This window comes from Drepanopeziza brunnea, assembly GCF_022702325.1.
Source record: "Drepanopeziza brunnea f. sp. 'multigermtubi' strain 214-2 chromosome Unknown ctg3, whole genome shotgun sequence".
Taxonomy (NCBI): domain Eukaryota; kingdom Fungi; phylum Ascomycota; class Leotiomycetes; order Helotiales; family Drepanopezizaceae; genus Drepanopeziza; species Drepanopeziza brunnea.
In genome coordinates, this window is record NW_027094066.1 from 1,088,499 (window position 1) to 1,103,085 (window position 14,587).

The following is a 14,587-nucleotide window of genomic DNA, read 5'->3' on the forward strand; positions in this document are numbered from 1 at the left end:
CTCCATCTCCATCTCCATCTCCATCTCCATATGCTTAACCCCCCCCTCGCCCTCGGTCTGTGAACTGCCTACCACCTCCCCCCATCACCATGACCACCGATTTCATCTCGGCGTCCCAGGCCCAGGACTTGGACTATGTTATCGTCGGTGGAGGCACGGCCGGTTGCGTGATTGCAAGCAGACTCTCCGAGTACCTCCCAAGCAAAAAGATCCTCCTGATCGAGGCCGGCCCCAGCGACTTTAACAACGAGAAGGTGCTGCAGCTGAAGGAGTGGCTTACGCTTCTAGGAGGTGAACTCGACTACGACTATGGGACGGTAGAGCAGCCAATGGGTGAGAGATCAAGCTCTTCCTTATCTGCAGGTAACTAAGTACTGACCCAGTCCAGGAAACTCCCACATCAGACACTCCCGGGCCAAAGTGCTCGGAGGCTGCTCCTCTCACAACACTCTCATCTCCTTCCGCCCTTTCAAATATGACCTCGACGTCTGGCAGTCGCTGGGCTGCAAAGGCTGGGACTTCAAGACCATGATGCGTCTCATCGACAACCTGCGCAACCAGATCCAGCCTGTCCACCCGCGCCACCGCAACCAAGTCTGCAAGGACTGGATCGAGTCGTGTTCGACGGCCCTCGATATCCCTGTCATCCGCGACTTCAATGAGGAGATCCGCGAGACGGGCAGCCTGCAGCAAGGCGTCGGATTCTTCAGCATCGCATACAACCCCGACGACGGCCGCCGAAGCTCGGCGTCGGTAGCCTACATCCACCCTATCCTGCGCGGCCAGGAGAAGCGCCCCAACCTGACCGTTCTGACCAATGCCTGGGTCAGCAAGGTCAATCTCTCCGGCAAGACCGTCACGGGCGTGAACATTACCCTCAAGACAGGCGAGAAGTACACCCTGTCTCCGCGTACCGAAACCATCATCTGCGCCGGCGCAGTCGACACCTGCCGGCTCCTCCTCCTCTCGGGAATCGGCCCCGAGAAGCAACTCTCCGACCTCTCCATCCCCGTGCTTCACAACCTCCCGGGCGTAGGCGAGAATCTGATCGACCACCCTGAGAGTATCATAATGTGGGAGCTCAACGCGGCCGTCCCGCCGCAGACAACCATGGATTCGGACGCCGGCATCTTCCTGCGCCGCGAGATCAAGGACGCCGCCGTCAACAACACCGATCCCGCCCTCAACCCCAAGCGGATCCCCGACGGCACGATTGCGGACATCATGATGCACTGCTACCAGATCCCGTTCTGTCTCAACACAGCGCGACTCGGGTATGAGGCGCCGCTAAACGCGTTCTGCATGACGCCCAACATCCCGCGCCCGAGATCCCGCGGACGCATCTACCTGACCTCCGCGGACCCGAGCGTGAAGCCCGCCCTCGATTTCCGCTACTTCACCGATCCGGAGGGCTACGACGCCGCGACTATCGTTGCCGGCCTAAAAGCCGCCCGCGAAGTCGCCAAGCAGGAGCCTTTCTCGAAGTGGCTCACTAAGGAGGTTGCGCCCGGCCCGAAGGTGCAGACCGACGAGGAGCTGTCCGAGTACGGACGACGGGTGGCACACACGGTATACCACCCTGCCGGGACGACGAAGATGGGAGCGTCCAATGACGAAATGGCTGTCGTGGACCCGGAACTGAGGATTAGAGGGTTGAAGGGTGTCCGGATCGCAGACGCGGGCGTTTTCCCGACTATGCCTACAATCAACCCCATGCTGACCGTCCTTGCCATCGGCGAGAGAGCGGCGGAGATGATTGCGTTCGAGGCCGGGTGGAGGGGAGACAGCAAGGCGCGGCTGTAGATGGGATATGCTCCCGTTCCGCGCCGAAAAGTAAAAGAGGGGGTTGGACATCTATTTGTCTACATCTACCTTATTCATCTGTATTGGTTAGATTCTCAGCATTTTGTAGCGGGTTAACTAGATCTTCATCATCATGGCGACTTTCGGGCTGGGAGTGTATCTCACTTGCCTTCTTCCGTATATATTATACCATATCATGTCACATCATAGATATTGCTCATTCGTCCCTGACAGATCTCCAAAAGAGCCCGTGAGAGTCTTCCGGACGAGCTGACAGATATCCTTCCTTCTCTATTCTCTACGGAGTGCACTTTTCTCCCCACCTCTCTCTCTACTAATCTATATACATATGGTCTGGTCTGGTCTGGTCTATCTGTCTGTCTGTCTGTTTCTAGTCTTTATTCTATCACATCACATCACATCACACCACATTCCGTTATCCTATCCCATCTCTTCTCATACTGCATTATATTACATTCGACTTTGAATTGAATTATACTGGATTGAATCCATTTGACTGACTCATTACATTACATTAATTGAATATAATATATATATATATTTTTAACAAATTTATTCATCGCCGCCCTCCCATTTTACTTGCTTTGCTGCTGCTGCTGCCGTTGCTGCTAGAAGCTCCGCTAGCTCTTCACTCACTTACTCTCACTCACCCAACAAAGAAGCATCTCGGGAGAAAGGTTAAAAGGTAAAAAGGTAAAAAAAAGGTAAAATCAATTTCGCATTCATTCGCATTCATTCTACCTGCTACGTTGTTGCTACGTTGCTACTACTAATCTGATCTGATCTGATCCACCAGCCACCCACCCACCCTATTTACTAACTAGCCAGCAGCGTTCTCTTCCTTCCCTATTCAGCGGCAGCGCCGTTCGTCGGTGAAGCGCCAATCCCCGCGGCCATCCGGCCGGCGAACTTCGAATCATACCCAGCTTCGTATGTCCCCTTCACTGGATATCCAGTTCCCAGTCCGGGCCCCGAAGGAGTATGTACATTACAATAAAACAATAAGTAAGTTAGTAGTCATTATCCAGGCTTCGTCAACGCTGTGCGAGAAAAAAAAAAGAGAAAAGAAAAAAAAAAGCAAGGAAAAACCCAAACGCTATCATGAATCATCTTTCTTTCCCATCTCCCCAATCAATACCCAACTTCTCTGGTTGGTACATCCCTCCGATTCGCGTCCCGTTATCCAACATCAATTCCCAATCCCTTACATCTCGTTTCCGAGGTGTTGGTAAGAGAGGAGCTTAGTATTGGAACCCCCCATAGTTCGAGTTCCGCGCATGCTGAGGTCGGTTGGACAGCGAGCTCGACTCGTAATCGTCCAGGTAGATCGTCGTTCGGCGGTCCTCTTCCGACAGCAGCTCCTTGACTTCCCAGTTGCTATGCTTCGTGCCGACCGAGAACTCGAGATCTTCGCGGGTGATGGAGTCCCAGTACTGTTGTTGTCTCAGTCAGCGCTGGCTCTCCATAAACCATAAACGAGACCACGGCAAACGCGAGAAAGGAGAGGAAGGGGAGGGAAGGAACGCACCTTGTAGACCATCATGACAGCCAGCAGATTGCAGATCGTCGCAAAGAACAGCCCATCCACGTAATGCTTGACAGCCTCGCAAATCTTGTTGCTGAACACATACAGGATGACCTGCCCGGTCATGAGGAACATGGCCCCGAAGAACAAGTCTCCGAGCGGCCAGCGATCCTCCAGCGTGTTGACCACCAGGATGACCTGCATAACCCCGTAGACCACGATCGCGATGCCCGAGACGAGGTACAGCACGATGAACATGGCGAGGGTGCGGGTCGGGCCAAGGCCGGCCCAGGATTTGAAGGTCGCGAGCGAGACGAGGCTGGTGAGGAGGAAGAAGGCTAAGGAGGTGCAGCGGAGCATCCAGACGGAGACGCCGGTGCCGTCCTCGTAGAGCTGGAAGCCGACGAAGCCGTTCACGAGGAGGCAGATGGTGAGGGCAGACGTGAGGCCGTTCTGCACCGCCACGACGTAAGGGTAGACCGCGTTTCCCGGGGGCACGACGCCGGAATCGAGGATGAGGGAGGCGAAGGTCAGCATCATGTAGATGTAGAAGAAGGAGATGATTTCCTTGCGGCCTGGTCGATTCCCACCGTTAGCACCACCCCGACCCATCCGCCTCTGCGTACGTGTATCGATGGATCGATCTGTGACATCCACTCCCCGGGTCTCTCTGGGTGTGGGGATGGGGGGAGGTCATCGCGGACGTACCAACAGCCGTGAATTTGCTCCGCACATGCAAGATCATGATCACCGTCATGACCATGGCAGCGATATGCATGATCGACGTCGCTGTCTGGAATATGATCGTGTTCGCCAGCTCGATGTTGCGCGCGTAGCAGTCGGCCTCGATCCCGTGCGAGCCTACGATGTGCGTAATGGCGCCGACGACGGGGCAGAGCGGTATAGGCGCATTCTCGCACAGCGTCTGAAAGTCCCCGAAGCCCATCGTGGAGATGGCGTCCGCTCGCCCGGCCTGTAGAGTATATCGGGAGGTAGGTTCTGCTTCTTCGTAGCGATGCTCGATGCTGGGAGCGATGTTTTGGGGGCGCCTCGGGGGCCCGAGGGCTGAGAGAGGAATCGATGCGGTGGAGGAATGTGTGCTGAGCGAGTCAGTGTTGGCGCGACCGACACAGGTTTCTGGTGAGCGAGTGTGGGCGAGCGCTGTGGTCGTTCCTGTCCTCGTGGTGGTGAGAGAGGCACAGGATAAGCTCCTTATCACCTTCCTCTAAACCAAGCCCAGCGCCTTGGTCGTACGGGGGACCTGGGCGGATCACCGTTGCCCCCGAAACGGGTATCTTGGACCGCGGACCTCTCACGTGCGATTTGTGCGCTGGGTGGCGAGTTTACACTACGGTACCGGTATTCGATGATTAATTTGTCAATTTGATGGGCGTTGAAAAGCCCTTGATTTGTGACTCCTGTGTTGTGGACAGGATATGTAGTGGGGGGGGAGATCCCGGGTACCCATGTCACTCATCCTGATATTTGCAAATACTACTACTACTACTATACAACTTTGCCCCTTGCCTTTACCCAAATTGCATGTCTCCCATCGAGATTCGTGGCCTCCGGCCTCACTATCCCAGAAATGCAATCGGCCATTGAAACTCCCTCTCCTCTATACAGGATGTGAAGCAGGGCCGAGCCTATCCCTCCAAGCGGCAGTGGAGCTGCATCCTGTATTTACTTTCTTAGCCGTCTCTCCACATTCATTGTCTGTTTCTACATTCCTTACAGAAAAAAGGCAGCGCGGTCAATAAATGGCAACCAAACGTAACAAATCCCCATCAATAAATTATTATAACCGGCTAACGAACCCACGCACTGCAAACCAGAGCGAACGCTACTCCTTTCCTCCCCCCCCCCTTCGGAGCTGGAAGGGAGCTGTGACGAAAGAGATAAGTAGGGGACCAGTGGTTGCCATGCCAAACACTCTAAGCGAGGAGCAAAAACAAAAGTATAAATAAATATCCTGCCCCACCCGACACCCGACCCCACCCCGCCCCCCGCCCCAACCTTAAAAATCGTCGCGGGCAGACGAGCCGAACGGCTTTCCAGGTTCCGCGGTGCACGTTAAACCTCAGCAGAGGAGAGGAGAGAAGAGAAGAGAAAAAAACAAAAGAGGGAGACCCATCTTCGTAATGCGAATAGGTAAATGCTTCACGCACGCATGCATGCATGCATGCATGCATGCATAAGTAAACCTAGGAGGAAAAACCCCTTTGGAAGAGCTAGAAAACAACTCGTGTATTGTATGTATCGCACGTCGTAAGTAGTATTAGTAGGCTTTTTTTTTTTTTTTTTTTTTTTTTTTTTTTTGGAAATGCTGCCAGCTGTGACTGTGACTACGACGGTGATAACCTCCTTCCTCTCTTGGTGCAGGCTGACTGCCAAAGCCTGGGAGAGAGAGAGAGATGTGATATATACAGACTTTCCTGATTCCGACACCTCTTGACCTCTACAGATCTCCAGGAGGGGAGTCCTGGGAGTGAGAGGGGAGAGGGGAGAGGGTGGATTGGGTAGTAATGCGGTTCGGTTCGTTTCTTTTTCGCCCTCCGACAACTTCGACACCTCCATCATCATCTTCCTCTCCTTCTTCTTTTTCTTCTTCTTCCTCATCCTCCCCTCTTCAACTCCCTTCAACTCCCTTCCTACCACCCTCGCCATCCGCGCCATCCACGCCTCCTAACACTAAATCATGCTCACCCACTCACTCATCAACATCATACCGCTCTCACCCCCGCTGCCCCCTCTCCCCCTCCCCTCTCCCCACAAGAGAAAGCTACACATGAAGAAAAAAGAAGAAAAAAAAAAAAAAAAAAAAAAAAAAAAAAAAAAAAGAGGATCACCCAACCAGACCCCACCCCACTCACTATTCACCATTCCCATCCCTATTCCCATCCCCATCCCCCCCCTTCCCCCCCCCTCCTTCCTGTATTCTCCCCGTAACAGCAAGCATCTACCTACGCACCAAAACACCCACCAAAAAAACCACCCAGAAAAAAAAAAAACCTACGAACCCCTTCTCCTCCTCCTCCCACCCCCCGCCCCTTTTTTAAAAAAAAAAAAAAAAAAAAAAAAAAAAAAAAAAATCGAGAGCTCCAAAAAGGACCCCATCCCATCCCAACCCATCATCCCATCCCATCCCATCCCACCGCATCCCACCGCATCATCATCAACAACAAATAGATAGATAGGCAAGATTGGTAGATAGATAGATAAGTAGATAAGAAGCAAGATAGGCAAGAGAGAGAGAGAGCGATCCACAGATGTATGAATACACACACACACATACACACACACATATATACACACACACAGAGACAGACACACACACACATACACACACACATACACACACAGACATATACATATACATACACACACACACACATATTTATACATATATATATACAGCAAGCGGGTAGGTACGTGACGTGACGTGAGAAGATGAGAGATACCTACTTGCCTACCTACCTACTTACCTACCTACCTACCTACCTACCTACCTACCTACCTACCTACCTACCTACCTACCTACCTACCTAGGCTTGGGAGCGAGGTTTTTCGTCAGGAGGGACCAGCACCAGCCAGCTAGCTAGCCAGTCGCCAGCCGTCAGCCAGCCGCCAGGTGGTGGTGGTGGTGGTGGTGGACCTGGTGGTAGTAGGTACCCACGGTACAGGCCTAAGTATTACCCCTCGAGGGTGCCTCAAAAGTTTAGTTTCCACTTTAAACCCCCTGTTTTCCATACCCTCGAGGCGTAATACTTACGCCTGCGACGTAGTACGTCTGCTCTGCGGAGAGATCAATCTCGGCAGTTACTCATCGCGCTCACGCTAGCTACCATTTCTCGTGGGGAGGCAAGTGTTTCCATTACATGTATATGGCTATCTGAGACGTGCCGCTGCCATCTGTCTCCTCAGGCTCTCCCCGAACCACCGCCCCATCCAGGAGAACATCGCGCTCACCCACCTCCCAAGTCAGGCTGCTCGCAGTCCACCATGGCCCGTCTTCGGGAAGCACGCAATTAAAAAATACAAAAGGTAGGTCGAGCGCATCAGCATCGAATCCATACCGCCCCAAACACCCGGCCATGCAAATGGTATATCAGCTGCGCACTCTTGCTACGCTGCATTGTAATAATAAGGGAAAAACGCCAGGCCATGCAATACAACGCGAGCTCACTCTAGGCTCGACTTTCTTTTAAAAGGACCGTGAATGAAATATGCTCTAGTGACGATCGTTGGGCGCCGGGAGAACGAGTAGGGAGGGGATGGCCGGCCAATCAGGCGTGGAAGTTGGGTTGACGGATAGCCGGCCACTGCTGTTGGTAGGGGGTGTGGTTGTACTCGGGTACGATCCCCACGCGGTTGTCGTTTCTCTTGCCCAAAGGCTGGTAAATCATCTGATCGGTGTTGATCGGGTAGTTGTGCATCGACGCAGATGGGGGCGGGTGGAGAAGCGTGTTGACGTATCGGACAGGCCTGTACGGCGACGTGCGTTGTTGCAGGAAAAATGAGGGCGAAAAGTGCTTCGCGTGTTGGTCCTGGTAAGTTGCGGAGACTGGGGATGAACCATGGGACAAGAGGTCCTGGACAGAATGAGGACTGTGTCGCCGAGAAGGCGTTGAATATCCATTTGACTGGTTCGGTCCGGTGGGTGTGAGCATGGGGATGGGCGGTGCCCAAGAGGACGGTGTCGTTGGGTAACCACTGGACACCCCTCGGCCAGCCAACGGGGGTAGGACGGGAGCCAATGTGGCGGGCGCGCTGTATCCACTGCTCATCGGCATCGGCTGGCTGGTGGAAATGGTCAAGTCCGGCACAGGCAATCGACGAGCCTCTGATCTCAATGAAGGGATAGACTGGGCAGCAGGATTGCAAGTCGGGTTGTACTGTCCGGAGATGACATGTGGTCTCGTGATCCGCTTCGCCACCGGCTCCTCTGCCTCTCTGTCAGAAGTCCGCTTCCGAGAGTGCCCTCGGTGTTCCAGATCAGGACGGTTCGAGAGGGGTGACGAGATTGGTGGTAGAGCTTTGCCAGCAGGCCACTGCTGTCCATTCCCGAAAGGTGCCGCTGGAGGGATGTAGGAGTGCGTGGGAGGAGAGCCTTGGGACAAGGGGGGCGATGGGAAGTTCGGGCGCAGAGACGACATCCCTGGCGGCGAGACCAGAACCGGCGGCTCTGCTGCTTTGGTGCAGTAATTGCGAATGTTTCTCAGCTTCCCCTGCCATTCCGCCCATTGCTCCGTGGATGCCAAAAGGCTGTAACGCATGTTGCTCAAGAACTCGACTTCCATCACGTGGATTTCCCCGACCGATATTCCCGAAACCTCAGCCCAGGTCTTGTTGGTGTACGTGTTGTCATCCAGGACTAGAGCCATGTCAGCAAGCTGGATTCGCCACCCCCGGAGAGCGCCCTACATTTGTTTCCCAGCATCAACGCCACCGTCAGCAATCTGTACTCGCTCCCGCTGTTTCCCTTGACCGCCGGGTTGCTCGTCTTCAGGCGATAGATGAATAGCAAGGCCAGGAGGATGACATTATCGGTGACCTGTGTTGTGGACAAGATCGTCGAGACCCATCTTCGAAATCCGCTGGACGGCAGAGCTTCTCTCTCCAACCTCTTGACGGTGGTCGACGGCGATAGAGGCTTCTCAGCCAGCTTCAGAGTCTCGGTGGCTTCAAACCAAAACAGGCACGTAATCTAGAAGGTTTTAGTGACGGGAACCACCTTTTGGGCTCTGCTCCCGGGACATACCTGCGCGGCAAACTCGGCCAGACTTCCGCCGTCATCGCTGATCGTCTTCGGGATCTGCAGATTTGGCCTGGTCACCTCACTCGCACTCTTTCGACGGGGCTCTTCGTGTGTGATGTAACTCGTCCGCTGGGTTGGTTGCGGGCTTGGCGGTTGAGAGTTAATAGGCTGAGATCCTTGGACTTCTCTCCGCAACGTCGAGGCAGAAGCTGGAGGCGGTTGTGCTATTGAAACGTATTGCCTAGAGTGTCTGCTGGCTCCATTGTTGTACGATCCCCCGTAGTTGCTGGGAGGAGCCTCCACCGGAAGGTACTCGTTTCGACCGGCCCCGTAGCCATTGCCGCACGTAGGGTTCTGGTATACGGTGGCCATGTCTTCGGAGGGAGGTGTTCGAAGCCCGTCCCTACTCGATGCCTCGAGGTAGAAGGGGTTAGGATTTGGGAGGGTGTAGGGCAACCCAGTAGATTTCCTCCGGTCGATTTGGTATGTGGAGGGTGCGGAAGGGAGAGGAAAATCCAACGGCGCCGGTCTTGCCGCAGTTCGATACATGGATATGGAGGGAGTGGCGGGAGAGGCGGTGCGGAGGGTTGTCGATTGTGTATTATTCTTCCATTCGGGGGGGAATTGAGACTTCGAGAGAATACCCCGATCACCGTCTGGGTCTGCCTCGGGTGGGCCACAATCTTACACCAAGAGCTTCCAGAACTCCCAAATTGACCTCCCGTATCGACGGCGGGCTGCTTCGCCTTTCTTCGAGTGTTGTTACCGGAGAGCCATAGAAGAGAGAACCAGTACTCGTAGATGTACCAGTTCTGGGAGGGGGAGAGCGAGGAATAATATTCGAGAGGGGGCTGGCTGGGTGAAGAGCCGAGCAATCACTGTTCCGAGGGACAGAGAGGGTGGAAATATGGTGAGGGCAATTACAGCCAGACTGGGCGGGATCTCGGGGCCCTTTCGAGAGTTATAGTCAAGACGCGGTCGGAGTGAATTAAAGGTATTGGTACTGGGGACCTAAGAATGACGGGAATCTCGAACAGCCGAGCTAAGCCCAAAACAGAGGCGGTAGCGGGCAGAAGACACTAGCTAAGTAGGATGAGAGGAATGAAGTGATGGATGGGATGGGGTTCGAGAGGTGGATGTGGTGGATAAGGTATGGAAGCGGGTAGGCCTGGGATCTGGTCTGGTTCTGGTTTGGATTGGATTGGACTGGCTTGATGGTTTCGAGACAAGGTGATGGATAAGAAAGAAGGAATTAATGGCACAACTTGTGATATGGGAGGTTATTGCAATGAGTGGAGGCTGATCTCAAAGAAGTCATTCAAGGTTCAGTTGATGTCACAGGCCGCCGCCGATGCACCAAAGCCAGTTGCGTAGGGGCTTGGGGGGAGCAGGGGAAGGGGGGGGGGTAGGGGGAAGGGGAAGGGGAGACTGGGGGGGGGGTGTTTACTATTTTGTTTGGGTTGGACTGAGTAGTTGGACCGTAAAATAGGCCAGAGCCAGAGCCAGATCCCGAGCTACTACTACTGTAGTACTACTACTACTAGAAGCCAGAGCCAGAGCCAAAGCCAAAGCCAAAGCCAAAGCCAAAGCCTACGCCTGCTTGTGGGCCCTGCTTGAGCCTGCTTGAGCCTGCCCGAGTGAGACCAGACCAAGACTGAAGGGTGTAGGGTACGAAGGGTAGGGTACGAAGGGTAGGGTACTCTAGGGGAGGGTACTCTAGGGGAGGGTACTCTAGGGGAGGGTAATGTAGGGGAGCGTTCGAGGAGGGTACCGGGAAAGGGGGGAGGGAGGGCCGGCCGGGCATGTGCGAAGTTACTCCAAGGACCTAGTCAATTCTACTTCTACCACTACGTAACAAACGAACGCGAGACAGCGAGCTGGCGCTGGCTGTACGTAAGGAGCCACAATACGCCCGTACGTCTGTCTCCATCGCTTCATGAAAGAAAGTTACTTAGAGGTCCTTATCACTACTTTGAGTAGGTAGTAAGTAGTGGTACCGGTAGGTACTTGTCAAAGGTAGATTGTCTACAGAGTCAGTCGGTGGCGGGTTGTCTGGCCAGAAAGCGGACAATTTCAATAACGACACGTATCCATGATTGCCAAGGTCGTTGCAGCCGTCGGGGCTCTTTTCCAGTTGGGGCTTCAGTGGGCGGGGTGAGGGATATTCCGGCACCAGCATCCCAGCTAGAAACGCACCTCGGGGGATATACGGGACGGGCGTAGAGACGCTTTCTTCTGGCGGCTAATGGTCAGTCAGTCAGCACGCGGTTGCGAGGTGGCCCCGACATACTCCGTAGAACTACGACTACGACTACTAGGACTACTAGGACTGCTACGACGACTACGACGACTACGACGACTACGACTACTACTTCTACGACTACTACTTCTACGACTACTACGACTACGACGACTACGACTCCGACTCTGACTACGTGCTTCTACCTACTAGTACCTCCCTAGTGGTACATGCATGCCTCACACTACGGTCCGGAGTCTTTTTACTTCAAATTACTCTCCGTACTTCTAGTAGTAGTAGCAGTAGTAGCAGTCGTACTTTCCTTGGATTGCAGCCAATAATCCGCTGGCCGCCAATCAGGGCCGGCCTGCTACCGAGCACCATCCAAGGCCGCGTGCCGTGCGGTGCGTGAGGTGAGTGCAGCGCAAAGGCAAAGAAAGGCAAAGCGAAACCCGTGGCGAACAGTCGTGCTCAGTCAGTCAAGACCCAATACTCTATCTACTCCGTACGGCACGTACGGACAGAGGAATGGCTGCGGTCACGGTGGCACCCCAGCAAGCAGGGAGAGCAGGGAGAGCAGGGAGAGCAGGGCATGGCATGGCATGGCATGGCATGGGCATGGGCATGACACAAGCAGGATGGATGGATGGATGGATGGATGGACGGATGGAGGGGCGGATGGAGGGGCGGATGGAGGGGCGGATGGATGGATGGATGGATGGATGAATGGATACCCAGATGGATGCTGCCGGGAAGAAAGGCAAGGCAGGTAGTAGAAGGTGGGCAAGGCGGGTGGTGGGTAGGCGCTCCTGTTCTCCCTGTTCTCCCTGTTCGCCCTGTTCTCCCCGTTCTCCGGAGGTGACAAGGAAAAAGGAAAAAGGTGCAAAGGTAAAAAAGCAAAAGCACAGGCAGAGGCGAAGGCAAAAAAGCAAAGGCAAAGGCAAAAGCAATAAGTAGTACTGGTAGTAGTAGTAGTAGTAGTAGTAGTAGTAGCGACAGCAGTAGCGGCTGGATGAGTGCACGAGTGGGTGAGTGCACGAGTGGGTGAGTTGCACGAGTGGGTGAGTGGAGAGGTGCGAGGTTGCGAGGTGCGAGGTGCTTGCTACCTACCTAGGTGATAGGTGATCGGTGATCGGTGAATCGGTGAATCGGTGATCGGTGGCTGATGATGACTGATGAGCTGAACATGAGACGCAGTCGCGGAATGGCTGGAATCTGCTCTGCCAATCTCTGTTTTGGTCCATTCTTGGAAAACTTCATACCACGAACGGATATGCAGCCGTCCAATGAAAGTGCCCCGCGGGGAGAGACGTCGCCCCGAGCGAATCGCAAGGAGGTCCGGCCTTGGGGCCCTGGGTTTAGCCGATTCCCGACGCAATTCCGTTCCCCCAAAAGTCTGAATCCCCGTCCTAGACACCACTTGATTGGTTGGTCACGGGGGCTATCGATCCAAATGCTGAGGATTAGATAGTAGTAGTAGTACGAGTATCTTCTTCCCACCATTGGAATTGAGACGTGCTAAGTAAAGGTACCCGGCACCGTACGCAGCTCCTCCTCCCGAGCTGTATCCGGACAGAGTCTTCCCGCGGGCTGCGTGTGGTCATGGGCCCCCGCGCTGCTTGTTGAGCGATGAGCGATGAGCGATGAGCGATGAGCGATGAGCTGCCTATCAGGTATTCCAGGTATCACACATACATACGTAGTACATCCATCCATCCATCCATCCATCCATCCATCCATACATACACGATTAATGTACAGTCAAAAGTCGTTGCTCAGCCTGCGGCAGATGTTCGCCTGTGTGTGGTGCACAGGGCACTGGGCACTGGGCACTGGGCACTGAGCACAGCGGACACTTCAAATGCCCCCCCCCCCAAAGGCCAAGGCTGGCAAGCACAAACTCAACTCAGCGTCGATGGAGATGCAAAGTCGAGATCAGATCAGCGCGAGTCTGTACAGCCCAGAGTGCCGCCGCTCGTGGACAGCTGCGGCTCGGCAGGCACGCAGGCACGCAGGCACGCAGGCAGCCAGCTTTCCTTACTCCGTAAACTTCTCAGTGGTAATTAAACATCCACAACTCGTATCCTCATCACCCCGTACGCGTGTCAGAGTGTCAGAGTCACATCTCATAGAGTTCTCCGGACTGTCTCGAACCAGGCTGCGCCGGCCGGCTCTCGTGTGCGCTTGATACTGTACGTAGTAGATAGATGCTGACCGAGGCGCGAGGCGCGAGGCGCGAGGCGAGAGGCCACCACCTTCCTCTTCGCATCCAGTAGGTACCGGTAGGCCATACCATACCGGTACCGGTACCTACATACCATGGACATGGCTTACGCTCCCCTTCGCCCCCATCCCCCACCCAAACCCACTATCCCATACCGGTACGTACAACCACACAACCACATACGGGTACGATGGATGATACAAGGAAGGATTTCATGTTTGTCGACGATCTTCGCAACGCCTTCTTCCATCCTTCCTCTCTCCAAAGGTAGACCGAGCCGGGATAGCATGATGCACTTCCAGCCGGAGAAAGATGCCTAGTTCCGTCGATGAGTTGAGATGCAGATGCGCTGCTGGTCCATGTCTGAGATATGCGAATGATCCATCCAATTAATCATGCTCGGGCCTGATAAAGGCCTGCTAAAAAAATCCCCCCCCCCCCCCCCCCCCCAGGTCTGAAAGCGCCCAGAGTTCGGATAGTCACGTCCTTCCACCGGCTCGCTGGATCATGTTGGTTGTCCCAAACTGTGCCGTTGCTCGTAGGGAGCGAAGTGCATATCACCAACCACCCTAGGGTCCAAGCCATGATGATGAATCAAATCGGAAGCTGAAGGCATTCGCGTATCTAGTGAGTGGTGCCGTGCATTCATTCCAATCCAATCCAATCCGCTTGAGAGCGACGAATCGTCGTGTTTCGACAGTATTCGCCTCATGCGGTGCGGTGCATGCATTCCAATCCGCTCGATCTCGTACGTAGCCTACAATATTCGTAATCGCGGGCCCGTGGGTGGTGCTCTCTCGGGGCAGGATGAACAGCCATGGAAAGGAAAGGACAGGAAAGGTCTTCCCTTCTCTTTCAGATGCCCCCCTCTTCGCTCATGAAAATAGATTTTCTACTCCGCCTTGCTTAGAGACCCGAATTCCTTTTTCTTTTCCCAGATGTTGTAGATCCATGTTCCCTGCTGGGCCGTAGCAAAAGTTGAAAGAATAGAAGAGCTGGGGCAACGGCTCAAACAGA

General features: G+C 54.2%; 3 protein-coding genes across 3 annotated transcripts; 1 reads left to right on the top strand and 2 right to left on the bottom strand.

Moving 5' to 3' along the window:
* Positions 1–89: 89 nt before the first annotated feature.
* On the top strand, positions 90–1,803 carry L3040_002475 (uncharacterized protein; the record flags this gene model as incomplete). Its single annotated transcript, XM_007289619.2, has 2 exons — positions 90–333; positions 389–1,803. 2 exons carry the CDS (start codon positions 90–92, stop codon positions 1,801–1,803), a joined length of 1,659 nt encoding a protein of 552 aa, XP_007289681.2.
* A 1,262-nt stretch (positions 1,804–3,065) lies between these two features.
* On the bottom strand, positions 3,066–4,295 carry L3040_002476 (uncharacterized protein; the record flags this gene model as incomplete). The annotated part of the gene is made up of 3 exons (XM_066155574.1): positions 3,066–3,257; positions 3,353–3,924; positions 4,058–4,295. 3 exons carry the CDS (start codon positions 4,293–4,295, stop codon positions 3,066–3,068), a joined length of 1,002 nt encoding a protein of 333 aa, XP_066012564.1.
* Positions 4,296–7,635: 3,340 nt separating this feature from the next.
* On the bottom strand, positions 7,636–9,656 carry L3040_002477 (uncharacterized protein; the record flags this gene model as incomplete). Its single annotated transcript, XM_007289618.2, has 3 exons — positions 7,636–8,723; positions 8,774–9,056; positions 9,111–9,656. The coding sequence occupies 3 exons, from the start codon at positions 9,654–9,656 to the stop codon at positions 7,636–7,638; spliced, it is 1,917 nt and encodes a 638-aa protein (XP_007289680.2).
* Between the last annotated feature and the right edge of the window lie 4,931 nt (positions 9,657–14,587).